General features: G+C 32.2%; 2 protein-coding genes across 23 annotated transcripts; both read right to left on the minus strand.

Annotated features, from left to right (window-relative positions):
- Window positions 1–864: 864 nt before the first annotated feature.
- On the minus strand, window positions 865–6642 carry LOC110670818 (alpha-soluble NSF attachment protein 2). The gene is made up of 9 exons (XM_021833083.2): window positions 6275–6642; window positions 5409–5458; window positions 5239–5311; window positions 4239–4318; window positions 3823–3974; window positions 2244–2403; window positions 2110–2157; window positions 1436–1516; window positions 865–1171 (listed from the first exon to the last, which is right to left on the minus strand). The coding sequence occupies exons 1-9, from the start codon at window positions 6417–6419 to the stop codon at window positions 1091–1093; spliced, it is 870 nt and encodes a 289-aa protein (XP_021688775.2). The 5' UTR covers window positions 6420–6642; the 3' UTR covers window positions 865–1090.
- A 612-nt stretch (window positions 6643–7254) lies between these two features.
- On the minus strand, window positions 7255–15878 carry LOC110670802 (putative disease resistance protein RGA3). Of its 22 annotated transcripts, XM_058133796.1 has the most exons (9): window positions 15417–15878; window positions 10663–13735; window positions 10394–10461; window positions 9425–9487; window positions 8814–8967; window positions 8575–8652; window positions 8397–8488; window positions 7969–8073; window positions 7255–7812 (listed from the first exon to the last, which is right to left on the minus strand). In XM_058133796.1, the coding sequence occupies exons 1-3, from the start codon at window positions 15723–15725 to the stop codon at window positions 10454–10456; spliced, it is 3390 nt and encodes a 1129-aa protein (XP_057989779.1). In that variant the 5' UTR covers window positions 15726–15878; the 3' UTR covers window positions 7255–7812; window positions 7969–8073; window positions 8397–8488; window positions 8575–8652; window positions 8814–8967; window positions 9425–9487; window positions 10394–10453. The 22 variants fall into 22 exon arrangements, with proteins under 22 accessions (XP_057989779.1, XP_057989783.1, XP_021688725.2 ...); XM_058133800.1 differs by lacking the exon at window positions 9425–9487 and having other exon boundaries at window positions 7969–8082; window positions 8397–8415; XM_021833033.2 differs by lacking the exon at window positions 9425–9487.
- Window positions 15879–16754: the final 876 nt, after the last annotated feature.

Consider the following 16754-nt stretch of genomic DNA (forward strand, 5'->3'; position numbering starts at 1 on the left):
GAGTTTGGACTTTTAAATGTGTGCGAATAAAATGGGTGACCACCCATCTGGGTAGGTTAAATTTCAGGTCTAAATCCTTAATTTTATTTCTAAAATTAGATATTTGGAATTGAATTGTTGATTTTTCTGAACGTCAATATTAGCTTTAATTAGATTTTGATTTATTTTGTAACGATCTCACATTACACAGGAATTATTTTGGTGAGAAATTAATAAATTTTTAGGCATCCTTCTTTTACAATTAATTTCTAAGAATAAATTCTATCTAGACACAAATCAATTTTTAAGAGTAAATTCTATCTAGGCAACCTGTCCTCGTGTAGTGCTTATTTTCTCTTATTTACTGCTTAGCTCCGGATTTGTTGAGCAATTGAAAGCCAATAGCTCAAAGAAGGCATTAGATACACAAACTTTTAGATCAATGTTTCAAAAGCTAATCATCAGCATTTGAAAATTATAATCATATCGCTGAAAATTAAGATATTCAATTATAAACTTTTGACCCTTTATACCTGATTGTTGACACCAATAATTGACCACCACCACTAAACATATCCTTAATTAGAACATCAAAAAGCCATGATAAGGTTAATGCCAAGCACAAGGAATTAGCTAACTTTTGATTTGAGAAATTATAAACTTTTTGATATTATAATATAAATATGCATCTATAAAAATATCATTTTAGATGTTATAAAAAATATTTGAAAAAACAAACTGCTTTGAAGTTTGTTATGACTAAAATTTGCCAAAATTTTAATAACATCTAATTAGAATATAAGGTGGTGTTTTTCTCAACAGCGGCTCAAGCAATAATACTAAATAGGCTCTTAAATTGTATCCTCTCTTGAATCCCACCTCCTCTCAAGTTCAAATGGGAGTTACACATTCCATTAAAAAAAAAAATCTCAATTACAAGCTCATGATTCATGTCCACAATTGCAAAGCAATGCATTCTGAGTGAAACCCAAACCAAGACATATTTAGTTAACATAAAACGGTGTAAAATGATTGTAACTTAACACAGACAAGATAATACAATGCAATCATTGGAGAAAAACCAAAATGTCAAAAGATTGGAACTTCAAATTTAGGTGAGGTCATCCTCCTCCAATTCCTTAGCTTTCAGCTTCTCTTTCACCCTCAACAGAAGGGTTGTCTTCCAGGAATCCTATATAGCAGTTAATCCAACCGAATATAATCAGTGATAATTTACTTCTACATATATGACCAAAGGTGAAACTTTGATTTTGAAATATAATTGAAGTCAAATAACAACAATGCAAAGTTAAATGCTTGCCAAAATTTTAAAAAATTAGTTTCTTTTTTGAATTAACACGAACTTAAATATTAAGCCTACTGCCTAAAGTAGATTTTTGTTTATATCTTCAAATTTTATCCAATAGGACTAAGGATTAGATATACGAAAATATACCAATGGGGTCATGCTGTCAAATTCCTTGACGACATCAGTAAACTTTGCAATATCTTCCTCATCAATAGCAGCAGCAATATCCTGCCAAGAGAAGAAAAAAAGGGGTTGGGGGTGAGGGTGGTTTATTTATAAGCAACATATTATCATGCAACCAAAGAGAAAGGAATCAGGACAAAAATGGGAAATCAAGGTTATCATCATCTATAAAGGAGGTAGATCAAGGCTCTGTCTGGTTCAACTGTCTGTTTTTAAAAACTAATTTTAACAGTTTTGATTTCATTTCAAAGCAAATAGAAATAAAAAAACATACTTGGTAAATGTACAACTTTTGCATCATATAAGAAAAGTAAAGAACAAATATATTAACTTCTTTTCTCTACGACTCATAGTAACATTTGTGCTTTCTAAAACCTGCTTTTTACTATTTAACCAAACATTGCCTCTTGAGTTTATTGCATTGAAAATATATAAAGAAGAAGAAGAAGAAGAAGCAGAAGTAGAAGAAAGAGAAGCAACTTTAGCAAGCTACAATGCCTACACAAATGGAGTCTAGCAGTTCATATGGATACATTCGAGAACAACAAAAGAAATGAGAAGCAATTGTTCTGCACAGGAAAGTATAGAATAGAAGCAGAACAAACATCAAGTTGTTTAACAAAATATACATAACCTACCGCTAGGAGTTTGTACTCTCGAGTTCCTGAAAAAGTTGGATCCAAATCCTGCAACAGCAAGTTCAACATTTATTGATTTCAACCAACCTATAGGTATGAACTTCAAGACGACAAATCAGGAGCCATGTCTAGACCTGATATCGCTCTAATGCATTGGTTATAGCAACAACATCGCCTTTGCAGAGGTGACAAATTCCAGCATTAAGAAGATGACCTTTGACTCCATACTTAAGCAAGTTGTTGCCGAGAGACTGTCGGGCAATCTCTTCATAAATCTCAATTGCTTTCTGGTATCTGAAAAAATATCACAAACAAATTATTCAAATCTCAAAACAACTCATAAATTCACTTTGGCAATTACATCAATGAACCCATTCAGAGCCAAATCAACTGAAAAAAAAATACAGATGAAAGACCATTCAAATGCTCAATCCAGCTAAACAAAAGGACCTGGGTTTCTGTTATCATGTGCAATTAGACTTTTTCTTTTCTTTTTTTTGGAATTCTATTACTTGGGCTTGGGCCACATGGGCACTGTTGCACAAGTAAATAGGGCATCATGTTGATTTATGCTATAGGTTTAACTACTACCAAAATAAAATTGCCACAAACAGAATTATATTAAAAGCAATAAACAATGTTACTCAACATATCCAACGACAATAAACATCACATTTAGGGGGAATGTCACAGTTGAGTTTTTCACACATTGTTAAAACTGAATGGATAGAAAGAAAAAAAGGGGTAAACCTAAATTGACTTGGAGGAGAGTAGTACAACATGACCTAGAAGCATTACACATTTCTGAGGATTTAACCCAAAATCGTTTAGAGTGGAGAAAGCGAATCCATATAGCCGACTCCAAATTTTTGGGATAAAGGCTTAGTTGAGTTGAGTTGAGTTGAATTGAGTTAAAACTGAATGGATCCCTCTTGTTTGCATGTAATTCAAACCAAAATTGAACCATTTATAAATGTTAACTGAAAATTTGGTTAACTGACTTCATAGGTCAATTAACCACCTTCTCAGCTGGTTTGAAAAACTCTGAACTAATTTCTTTACCCGGCTGTCATCCTAGAAAAATTTTGAAATCCAGGCCACACTAGTTGGGTCACTGGAACTGTAGTGAAGGCTGCTGTCAAGTGCAAATGAACATGAAATGAAAATGAAAATGCACCATTTATACAAAGAGACAGCACCTCCATCATTGAACATCTACGATATGTGACAACAACATTCTGAGAATATGACCAACAACATGCTGTAAGAAATCACATCTATTCCATTTTTTTTTTTTTTTTTGGGGGTTTAGGGAAACTCAGAATGTCGATGTCCCTGTCTGCATCTTTCCAGGAATAAGTGTACAGAAAGAAGCAATTTACATTTTACACATAATAAATGCCTAGTTTTTCAAAATATCTGACAAAAATTAAATCATAGCCATTTCATGAGCGTTTGTTAAATACATAGAAGAAAGCTAGCAGCATATCAAGGTTAATTAAACATAAACATCATTCCAACATGTAGCAGCACACACAATCACATTAATGCCGTCTGTTAATTGCAAAGGCTGAAATCTTATGACATGCAACCAACTACAACAACATCCTATATGGATAGAACCAGAAGATAGGAAATCTATATGAAGAATGCACGTAACAGCATGATACTTAAGCAAAAGAATTGCAATCTGCAAAATATAAACATCCATACTGTTCTAGTTGAGCACCAAACTGGGCTACTTTCTGCTTGCATTGGTTGGCAGAAGTTGTTACTTCTTCACCTTGGAAGAAATCAGCTGCCTTTTCATAGAAGTCGATAGCTTTCTCAAAATTTGCTTCTGATTCATATAATTCACCAATTTCCTGTGCAAGTAAATATGATCTCAGGTCATTGTATGTCTTTCAGAATTCCATCAACCATAAATGCATCTTATGGAAGTATAGATGCCACGGATACCCCAGCAAAAAGGTCCAGATTAATATCATTGCAAATAATCACAATAGGAAAATCTAAACAATTAAATCAAGACACCAGCACATTACTTGTAAATTGTTGATTCTTTTGAATGATCATCTCAAAATAAGATATCAGTTGCGGAAAAACAAACTGTGGCAACAAGAGTATACCTTATAATATCTTGCAGCCATACTGATTCTTCCTATATCACAAAACAAATCTACAGCTTGACCTAAGCAGGATATTGCCTCTGCATAAAAAGAAACTCCAAAAGATTAGAGCCACATGGGAATGCAAAATGGGTCTAGGAGAAGGCAGATATGAACATATGTTACACATGCCACATGCATATAAAAGGAATATTAACAACCAAGCAGCAGAAACTAAAGAGGACTAGAGATTCAAAGCTCAATCCAGGTAAACTAGCATAAATAAAAAATATTCCCATCAGCGGAGTGATAGTAAAATGGGATTAAGATTCTCTCATGTTTGTGCAAACATGACCTATCATATTTGTACAATTTCAAATCCTTGAATTCAAAAGATTTTATTATATGGTAAATAGCCATCCACTTTTTGAAAGGTAAAAGCTAATTTTTAATAAAATATCAATTGCTTATTTCGAATCCAAGAGTTGAGACTTAAGATTGAGTAAATATCACAAGTCATGTTTTCACAAACATGAAAGGACCCAAATCCTAGAACAATAAACCAACAGATCAGACAACCTCATTCTGCTTTGGAGACGGGGAAAGATAGAACCATCTATTAAGCTTAAAACGTCTTTCAACATCATGAAGAACAAAACATGATAAAAGGAAAATTATTCTGACAATGTATCAGTTTGGAAATGGTAATGCATGCAAAATTGTCAAAAAATAAAAGGGTAACCTATTGCATAATCACAAAGTCTCAATTCAATAAGAGATTTTAAAACTCTCTACAATCACAGCATCCAATTGATCTTTCTATATAAAAAACAATACTTTAAGAAACATCCATGAAGCTTTAGCGACAAATTCAATGCATCATTTCTCCTAAACTAACAGTTTCACTAGTTAAAATGTAACAAAATAATCCATGAGGTTATTCACTAGTTAAAATGCAACAAAATCCATGAGATAATGTCTATAATGGACAAATACAATGAGGTTAAGTACTACAACATACCATTTGTAGATGTTTTCTTATAACAGTGAGCAGCATCAACATAAGCTTGAGCAGCTTCATGTTTACTATCCAACTGCAAACATAAGGAGACACTGTCATTTAACTCTATCAAACAATCCAACATAAGAGAGATAAACTCAATGCTTAATTCCAACATGAAAAGCCCTCACCTTCAAATGACAGTTTGCCAACTTGACATAAGTTGATCCAGCTTTATCCCCTGAAATATCACAAAAAAAAATATATATCAACAGACCAAGTGCAAGATATGAAAAGATAGAGAGAGCAAACTAAATGAATTCAAAAGGTTACAGTATCATAGCAATCAAGGACGTTTTCTTGAAAAAGTAAACAGATTCCAAAGGCACTGGAATTATGCACAATATACTGACAAATTCTGCTTTAGTTGCAAGTACTTAGTAATTGGGCAAATTCATTTAATGGAATAAATCATTCTTTGTAGTTTCACTACCATGAACTCAATCAGAAGCCTTCAATAAACTCATAACTCTTAAACTGCAACTAAATCAGCATTGATTCATGATCAAACATCAAAGAAGAATCTAACAATAATTTCTGCCAAGATAAGAATGCAATATAGTTCCACAAGAATCCATTCATAAAATACTATAATTATCCATACAAAATATCTTCTTTATGTACGCTAAATTAACCAATCAAGGTTAACAAATGCGTTGGAAAAAAAAAATTAATAAACCCTAAATTGAAATAACATCCTACTAAACACATTACTTTCCAACCGTCATGAAATTGCGAATCAAAACGGAAAAAAAACTCCATTCTTTCAATTGCAAAAGAATAAAAACAGTGATCGCATCATTCAAATATAATCCACAACTAAAGGCAGCAATAACTCCACAAAACAGCACGAAAAGGGCAAAAAAAAAACACAAACCGCCATGCCATTACAAGATCGTCAAGAGCATTCATCATCATTAGTTTCATTTCATTTACTTCCGATCAAATATTTCACGGCAAACAAACAGAAAAGGTACGAAAAAAAATATATAGTTACAGGATTTGGCAAGCTTGAAGGAATTGGCAGCTTTATCGAAGAGATCCGCGGCGTCTTCAAATTTGGAGCCGAATAAGCCCCAACCATTAAGCTTCTTCTCGGCTTTCTTCTCGAATTCCTCTCCTCGAGCTATCTGATCTCCCATTTTCAGAGGCTTTTCTTTTTCTAAATAACCAGTGAATTTTGAATGGGAGACTATTAAGCAAAAGAAAAAATCGAGGAAGGAAATGACTTCGTCGAGATTGAAGTTGTCCAAGGAAAGGAAAGAAAGAGGAAGGAAAGGAAAGAAATACCGTGTCGTGCTTTTGAAAAGTAAAAACCTGGAATTGGATTGTCGTGTTCTTGTCTCGATTAGGCTGGTTCTAGTTTTGGTTTCTGTTCTGGGTCTGGTTATTAATGGAGATGGCAAGCTGTTGCATTGGGCCAGGCCGCCTAGTTGTTCTTTTTTTTTTCCTTGCGATGGGTTCAGTTTAATTTAATAAAAAAATCAAAAAACGAATAAATCAAAATCTATAATAAATTAAAATGAATTAAATTTAAAAAAAATTAAACTAAATTGAGTCGATTTAATTTTCTGATTTGTTCTTCGTGTTAATCTCTTTTTTTTTTTTACTTACTTTAGATTTATTTCAGATTTAATTTCATTATATTTCTTATTTTACTGATCAAATAAATAAATATTCTTAAAATAAAAAAATCAAATCGAACTGATTTATTGATTAAATAAATTAAATTTTTATAATTAAATCGATTTATTTTATTTTCAGGCTTGAAATAAATTTTTTTAAATAAAATTTTTAAAAATTTTAAAAGTATAACCCGCTAAATTTATGGGTTTAGAAGATTTTTCTTTTAAAAACCAAAGAAAAATCTTAATTTTGAAAATCTTTTTGCTAGTGATTAAGTTTCAAATGTATTTATTTCACAACTCACATCAATATGTAGGAAGTAACAAAAGTTTAGAAACATACAGATAACAATTTTATCATCAAGATTATCCTGAAATAATCATAACTGATTTACTTCACATCCATCAGCAAGTTTAGAAACATACAGAAAACAATTTCATCATCAATATGTAGGAAGCAACAAAGTTTAGAAACCTTCAAAGCCAACAAACAGCAAGAAAGAATGCCACTTGGGCACTATAAATAAGTCGTCTTCCATATTCTAATGGTTCTAATTGCAAAGAGAGTTCAATTGTTCATTTGGTCAATCTTTAGTTGAAGGTTGTTTTCAAATTCAGAGCTCAAAACTCAAGTTATGCAAGCAATAGTCATCATTAATCCTGTTTTGCTCTTATGCCTCGAACTCAATAGTTCTCTTCCATCTAATGATTCCAAAATGTCAGATTACTTGGTCCTCTAGTCAGTTTTAGCTGATGTGGTCAATGTCAGGAGAACTGAAGGCTCAAAGCTCAAGTTGGTGATGTGAACTTATCTCTATTTCAGTTCAGTCTTATTGCTCGAACTCGAAGTTTTGCAAGCGTGATCCCTTTGTCTAGCATTTGGGATAATGTTGACAGCAGCGAAGACATTCTGAAAGCACAGAAAAAAACAGTCACTTATGAACCTCTTCATCGTAAATGTGCTAGATAATCAATGTCACAAATTGACCTCAGTTAATCAAAACTAATTAGAGTTCACCAATGACTGAAATTCAAATATCTAAGGGAAAAAAAAATATCTCATTACCTTTCTACTCAGTTGAACAATTTTTTGCCTTTTCCAACCGGCTCAAATGAGAGCAGAAAATTCTGGAGAAACATTGCAGCTGTGTTTCTGAAATTATCTTGCATCCTACAATCTCTAACGAATAGTAAGATTATCAGAATTGCCAAAAAATAGTAAGTTTTAACAAACAGTAACATATCTTTATTAATAATTCTAATCTTGCAAACAAGCTAGAAGCTTAAAATTTCCCCATTAGTAATCCTAATATCCAGCAATAAATTGAGTTATTATATTATTGTATATTGCTTTGGCCATTACTCATTAGGGACCACTGGTTTTCAAATTCAAAATATTCAAAACAATTGTTGAAAAGGGTTTTATATCATGGAATTACAATGAAGGCCTCCAGCTACACAAATGACCCCATGAGGTATCATGCGGAGGATTACCTTCCGACATTTTTGCTTCCTGAAATCACAAAGCTACCTTGTGAAGAAAATCACCATAAGAGCAAGTGCAACTGGAGCCAGCAAATTTAATGCTGAAACAATAAACACGAAGTGATCTTTCACATAAGACCGTGTAATTGAGAGCAAAGACAATTTGGATAGGTATTAATGATGATACCAGCCAACTAGTCTTCAAATGCATGAGGTCCACCGAGAACTTGCAAATGATTGAACCCTTCCAAAATTTGGCGTTTTCCTGCAACATATAGATCATAAGAAACTTCAACGCAAACTTAGAAGCCTCAATATTTGTAAAAAGATCTGCAACTTCAGCACATAAGTTGGTATGGTCTTCTGCTCTCCACTATCCAAGACAAAGTAGAGAATCTACAAATCCAATCTACTTTCCAAACTGACCACAAATGAAGACATGCTTGCTTGCCATCTTTAATTGTCAATCTTTATCTTTTCCATCGAAAACAAGAAAATGAAGCTGGCTGTTTTTCTTTATCGGTGTACAAAACTCGTTCTTACTCAAAATCTCCTTTTGTAACTGCATCACTCCCATCATCTGTCTCAAGAAATTATATAATATTGTAAAGTCTAGCTAAAGGTAGATAATAGTAGCTTAAAATGCTTAAAGAAAATACATTCATGTGCATAGTTCTAAGTAAATCAAAGTGAATAAATTCGGGTATAAATATCATATATTCTTTTGATGGACTGTCTAAATTCCCTTTGCTAAAACTTCACCCAGTGAAACATGGACTAAAAAGAACATAAAGCACTTCAATTCAAGGATGTACTAGTTTTAGAAACAATTGGATAGGAAAAATAGCCTGCTATTTCCTAGAAAAAATAAATTACCCAATGAGCAGCAAATGAAGGATTAAATGAACATATTGGGGGGGCCTTAATTCCTTTATTGGAATAGCTGATGGTGTGGACATCAAATTATCAATGACTATATAATCATAAGGTCTATTGATCCTCAATTGAACACTGGCTTTGCAAGTAATTGACAATACCTTCATTTTCACATATTGCAGCCATGCCCCAATCTAAATTAGAAGGAATTATCTGCCATGACGCTGTTGATGTAATGGTTAAATAAACGGAAGTTGGTAGAATTCATTCTTTTGAGTCAATACAATACAGCATAAAGGGAATGTATCATAAAATTATGAAAGAACCATAGCATATGAAAGGTAAGTCACACCTATCAATGGAAATGAAAAATGCATCAAGTGCAGTCTGTGCAGAAGATGATAACATGTGAAAAGCAGAGTCATATAGCATAAGCAAGATAAGCAGGCAATGAGGGATGAGAGGCCAAGAAGAATTTTGTTTTAACATGGACTTATAAGTTGGAGGCCAAGACATCCATCTTATAAGTTTCAATGTGGGAAAAATATCATTTACTTTAAGAAATTATAAATGTATCTTCTCATTTTCTATGGTGATACCGTGATATTTGGGAAAGAACTTTGGACATTTCAAAATGGTGAGATAAACAGAAAACATTAAGATGCATGATAGACTTCAAATGCAAGGTACTCTTCAAGGTTGAAAAAAAAAAACCCAATTATAGTAAATTAGGCTTTCAAATTTGCAGCTACAGCCTACAAGTGAAGAAATTTGGTAAGAACAAAAGCTTGGAAGGTTATCCTGTATTAAAAACTCTTCAATTACTGAGTTAATAATTTAGCCAAGGTCCTGACAAAAGAACTCTTCATAACTTATATTAAATGGAAAGGAAAAGAAAATTTCAAATTTAATCATTTATCTACTTAACAGTAGAGCTCTGCAATTTGTAGAGAAGATAATAAGATATGAGGATTAGCAAAAATAATAATACCTGAGACCTTGCATAAATTAATAAAATTTCAGGTTGTAATATTTGCGTTAGAACATCGGTGAAGTCACTACTCACAAAGAAGAAAAGAGGAAGAAGAAATCAAAAATTTGAGAAATGCAGATGAAAGGAATTGAATTACCTGAGTATTCCAAATAAAGCTAGTGCATTGTCCACGCCCATAGAAAAGCAAAAACGGTAATTAATCGCCTGGAAAAGAAAACAAATAGGAATGGATCAATGGGGTAAAAGTGAGCAGAGAAGAAATGACAAATTAAGTTGGGAGAAACTTTAGAATTATTTTGGTTTGTAGTAAAATCAATCAGCCTTTACTATTCAAATTTAACAAATTTCACGTTTTTGTTTAAATTACTTAGGAAGAGAAAGGAAATCAGATGATGGCTAACTTACTCATCCATACGTTTGGAATATGAGAAATCTTTGACCACTCAGAGCCACTTCCTTCGGCGCAATTATTCTTAAGAAGGGAACAACCTAGAATCCAGAGATTCCTTAATTTTGGGAGGCGTTGCATGGCTGTAGCTGTAGGAAAATACTTCAAATTCGTACAACTCCCAATTTCAAGAATTTGAAGAGACGAAAGGTTGCCCAACCACTCTGGCAAAGCTTCTAATCCATAGAAATACAATATAGACAATGAGTTTAGGGCAGTGAGGCGTTGAAGTTGATCTGGCAGACACTTTATTCTATCTGTACAATCCCCATATATAGTTAAGGATTCAAGGGATGAGAGGTCTTGGATTAAATTCAGATAAGCGAAAGAATCCAACTCCTCCGAGAAATTACCAATTCTTAATTCCCGTAATCGGGTGAGGCCTCCTAATATTGTCTCTGGAAAGTAACTTAAACTTCCACAGTATGTTATTTCTAAAAAACGAAGAGAATGCAATTCTCCTAAATATTCGGGAACAGATGTTAGGCCGTGGCAATACCTTATTACCAGTGATTCCAGAGAAGTGAAGGATTTCAGTCCACTTGGAAGCCAAATTAATTTATGACACTCTCTAATTGTAATGCTTTTAAGAGAGGGGAAGGAGTGTACTTGTAGTTCTTCACATAAGTAACTCAATTCTTCACAATTTTCGATTTTCAATGTCACAAGCGATGAACTATCACTTAATGGAATTTTTGCCAACCGAGGAGAATTCTTTATGGACAATTTTTCAAGGCAAGAAAATACAGATGTTTCGCCTCCTTCATCTACTGGTGGTGCCTTCCATTCAACTAAACTCGTCATATCATTAAAGTATAATTTCTTTAATGCTGGAAACAGTCTCCCTCCATTGCTTGTGCTTCCACTGTCAATGCCATAGAATTCATTCCCTATACATCTTATGTTAGGCATTCCTTCTATTATGAGCGTTTTAAGACGAGGAAGATGTCCAAGCCTTGGGAGTTCTTCACAGCATCTACAATTGCTCAATTTAAGCTCCACCAACTTATCGAATACTGTGAAAGAATCGCCTTCACTAGAAATTTTCATTATATACAGCCACAGCGGGAACTTTTCACCCATGTAACTTTCTACCTTTACTCTCTCTATGTTTGGGTGAGGCTCAAGACCTTCCAACACTTGCTCATCATTACTGTTGCTTTCTCTTCCATGACTCCATTCAAACTTAAGGGCTTTTAATTTCTTTTTCCCCTTTAGATTTGACTTCTTGGCTTCTTCTTTGTCTCTCACCTCCTCAAGATGAGTTATTTTCAACTTGCCTCCTAGTTGATTTAAGCATTCTAATTCTTGAATGCTGCCTCCCCTATCTGGACCAACAACAAATAGTGATAGTGTTTGGAGACAAGTTAACTGCCCCACCTTAGATGCCATATGGTCATCATTATCAAATTCAATGTGACTTAAGCTCATCAGATTGCATATTTTATTTCTAGGAACCTCCTTAAGTGATTCGCAGCAAAGGAATCTCAATGTTTGCAAATTATAGAGCTGGGCGATGGATTCAGGCAACACTTCGATGTCAGTCCATGAGACGTCAAGAAATCTCAAATGTTTCAACTTACCAACCGAAGATGGCAAGTTTTTGATACCATAAAGAAGTAGGGCCCGCAAGCTTTTCAGCTTCCGAGAATTATCAAGCTCAAAACCATCTATGAATAAACTACGCAACTTCTTACAACCACCTGTTGGAAATGCCGCTAAAATGGATGCCTTTCGCCTATCTACGTGTGCACGACGAATGCATGATATGTCATCAGCAGCAGAACAATTTTCCAAAGTCAATGTCTCAGAATTTGAAAGTGACAATGCAAGGTCATGCACAAGATCATGCATCTTGCACCATCTAACATTCTCATATTTGTCCCTTTCAGCATCTTGGAAAAAGGAATTCTGAAGTAAGGCATTAAAGTACTTGTTGCCCTCATCTTCATTGCATCCTACAAGACCTTCAGCCATCCACAACCGAATTAATTGTTCTTTTCCAATCTCAGTATCTTTCGGGAAAACTGAACAATATGTGAAACATGACTTCAGATATGAAGGCAAGTGATCAAAACTGAGCTTCAATATAGACTCAACGTTATCATTTTTACCATCTGATGCATTCAAAACATTATTGTTTCCAATTGACAACCATTCTTCCTTATCCATTTTCGAGCCCATCGTCCAACCTAAAACTTTTGCCGCTAATGGAACTCCTCCACATTTTTTGGCAATCTCCCTTCCAATGCCCTCCAAGTCTGTGGGGATTGATGTTCTTCCACTTCGAATTAGTGCTCTTTCCTTCATAATGGACCAGCATTCATCATGAGATAACCCACCCAGTTTATACCTGTAATGAGTAGAAGTCTCAACGATTGATGCCACTTCCTCCGTACGAGTTGTGACGAGAACAGCATTTCCATTGTTTCTACTAATTCTTGTCAAACAAGTCTTCAACTCATTCCACCTCTCATATTCATTATTCCAAACATCATCAAGAACAAGTAGAAACTTTTTGCCCTCCAACGCCTTCGGAAGATGTATAAGTATTGCATCTATGTTGGTAACTCCACCCATATGTCCATCAAGAGTTTGCAGCATTTCCCCTAAAATTCTTCCGTAATCAAAGTGATCAGAGACACATACCCATATTTTAAGATCAAAAAGCCTTTGTTCTTCTATTACTTCTTGACACACCAATTTAGCTAAGGTTGTCTTTCCGAGACCGCCCATCCCCACTATGGGAACAACGGTAAGAACTTGGTCACAGGAGTGACTCAGCAAGTTCACAATCTTAGAGACATCAGCTTCCCTCCCCACAACTGGGTTGTCAAGGACTGAGTTTGTCAACCTATCCAAGTCCATTTGAGGTTGTCTTGATATAATTTGAAGTCCAAAACCCATAGCATCATTCTTAATCTTATTCAACGATTCATTTATGTTCTTAACTTTGTGGGCCATTTTGAAATGAAGTGCTGCCATTTTAACACAATGAGTGCCCTGGGAGAATGAAAAACAATTTTGTATCTGCAACAACCCAATCTTTGAGTTTTAGTGAAATATATATATATAATTATTCTCTTATTAAACTTTAATAGTTATTTTATATAGGCATATATGATTAAATTTTTTCTTTTAGTGTTTAAGAATTTAAAGAATATTTATATATTATGACTAGTATATATAATAATAATTTTTAAAAAATGTTTTAAATTAAATAATAATATTATTAAAAGCCTCCAGTTGAAAAAGTATGGTTTTGGTGTTGGACTTAGAAGAAATTAGCGCTAGTTTTGGTTTACATGTTCATAATCATTTATTTTGGAAAAAAAGTTCTTTCAAGTCTTTAAGAAATCTAGCCAGACTGAGTGGGTCATTTAAGTTTTAAACTTTTTAACATAGTCATTTAAGCTCTTAAATTTTTTAAAAATAGGTCTGTTAAATAACTAAAAAAAAAAAGAACATTTAAGCTCTTAAAAAATAATTTAATAGTCATTTAAGCCCATTAATAAATAAATTTAATTTTAAAATTTTAATAATCAAGTTTATAAATAAATTATGTTAATTTTATTGTTAATAGATAAATAAAATAATTTTATAAAATAAATAAAATGTTGTTAAAAATTTATAAATAATTAAATTTTAATAATTATAAAAGTATAAAAAAAATTCTTTACTTCAACTAGACAGAAAAAGAACTCGTATTTTTCTTCTTTTTTTTTTCTCATAAACCAAACACTAAAAATTTTTTAAAGTATCATTGAAAATTATATTATGAACGTTTTTTTATATGTAAGATAAATAACTAATTAAAGACATACTTTTCTTAGTAAAGCTAATAAAAGACATAAAAATAGAAGAATTATAAATTTAAAAGCCATAAAAATAAAAATTTTCTTAATAACACTAATAAAAATTTATAAGAAATGGTTTTAGGTTTTCTTTATTTCTTAATTATAGTATGATTTGAATCTCATATTTGTATTAAAAAAATTAACTTTAAATTTTCAACATATTTTTATAGCTTTTGTTATTTATCTTAATAGAATAATATTTATATATTTTTTAATGACACTTTAAAAAGTTTTTAATGAGATTCTAATGTTAAAGTTTAGCATTTGGTTGATGAGAAAAGAAAGGAAAATCTAAATTTTTTTTTAGTGTTTAGTTAAAATAAAAGATTTTTGAATTTTTTTTAATAAATTTAAATTTAGTTATTTATAAATTATATAATAATATCTTATTTATTTTATAGATTTTGTAAAATTATTTTATTTATTTATTAACAGTATAAATTAATATAATTTATTTATAAACTTAATTATTAAAGTTTTAGAAGCAAATTTAGTTATTCAACGGGGCTTAAATGATTGTGAAATTATTTATTAAGAGCTTAAATGTCCTTTTATTAATTCTTTAACGGAGACTTAATGATTAAGATTTTAGATTTTTTTTTAATTATGTTAAGATTTTAGACTTTTTTAGTTAATTTGATCAGAATTTAAGTGGTTATTGGTATATTTTTCAATGGCTTAGAAGGGTCTTTTTGCCATTTAGCAAAGAAAAAGTTGGTTTGAATAATAGGGTTAACAATGTATTTAAGTGACTTTTAAATAGCTCCAAGAATGTCTTCAATTTTAAGTAATGATAGGTTTATTATAATCATGTATGATTCCTAGCAAAGAGTGGGAGTTAGGTGTGACAGTACCTCTGTTCCCGATTGGACTTGCCTTTGCATCTCAACCTTTCGTCGAAGATTCTCATAGACCAACTCATCTAAGACATCCTCAGCCTCATAAGCTACTTCTCTGAGCTTCTTCAACCAAAGCCTGACATGCTCCTTTCTGGTTTGCTGCTCCTCTACATCTTGAAGCACACCACGAATCATGGTGAGGGATTCTTGAAGGCCTTTCAGGTCGTTCTTGAGATTCCAAGCACGACTGACTTCATCGGTGATGAGCGAAGCCACCGTGGACAGAGTTGCATCTATCCCGAAACTGAGGATCATTTCAGCCATGGTCTCCTTCTAGCAAAGATGAAAGAAATGAGTTGAAGCAAAAGTTGAAAGCATACGATGATTGCAGGAATATTTATGTGTGAAATCAAAGTCTTTGAGTAAATTATAAAGAAAAAAGATTCGCGATTGATGGTTTTAAATTATTGGAGACATAAAGTAAATGGTTAATGTGAAGGTGCCAAACTTGTATAAAAAATTCAATTTTAATTCCACGTAGCTTGAACTTTATGCCAAATGACAAAACAACAGTGATGATGACATACATGCCCATCGAAAAGAGAAAGCGTATGATATTTTACCAAGACTTTTATGAATGTGGAAGCTTTGTTGATTCCAATGGCTATCCCCACACCTCGTAGAAAAGTTGCATGAAAAATTATGAACTTATTTACAAACTTTTTTTTTTTTTAATTTTATGTGCTTTATATAATTTGTAATTTTTAAAATTTATAGTAAGCTAAAAAAATAAAAATATAAAAATTAAAAATCTCAATAAAATAAATCCAAACCGATAAATTGAACAAAATAAAAAAATTTTTTTATTCGACACTATTTGATTTAACTCTTACTTTCATTGGACTTTATTAATTAATTTAATTTTTTAATTAATTAAATTTGATTTAAAATCAAATCGACAGAATATATGCTCTATCAAAATTAATCAAAATAATAAAATAAATTCAGCTAATTTGTAATATCAATTATTTTCTAATGTGAATTTAATTCAATCCGATTGTTAAATATTATTTAGAGGAACCCATGGTTCAAATTACTGTTCTTTAGATAATTACGTGAATTATTTATCTAATTTTTTTTTTCTTTCCTTCCCTATCCTAACCCTTCTATAATTAACCTTCTATAATGTCTTCCAAATTTAATGTTGTGCTGAATTCAATTGGTATAAACTTTTAAAATCAATTGTTTCATTTCATTTTACATGAGTCTGCTTGGAAATTAAATTTTTACAAGAATTTAATTTAATTAATTTTTTTTAATTCTTAAGTTTAAAAATTTAATAGTGAAAAAAAT

Source organism: Hevea brasiliensis, chromosome 14 (genome assembly GCF_030052815.1).
Source record: "Hevea brasiliensis isolate MT/VB/25A 57/8 chromosome 14, ASM3005281v1, whole genome shotgun sequence".
Taxonomy (NCBI): Eukaryota; Viridiplantae; Streptophyta; class Magnoliopsida; order Malpighiales; family Euphorbiaceae; genus Hevea; species Hevea brasiliensis.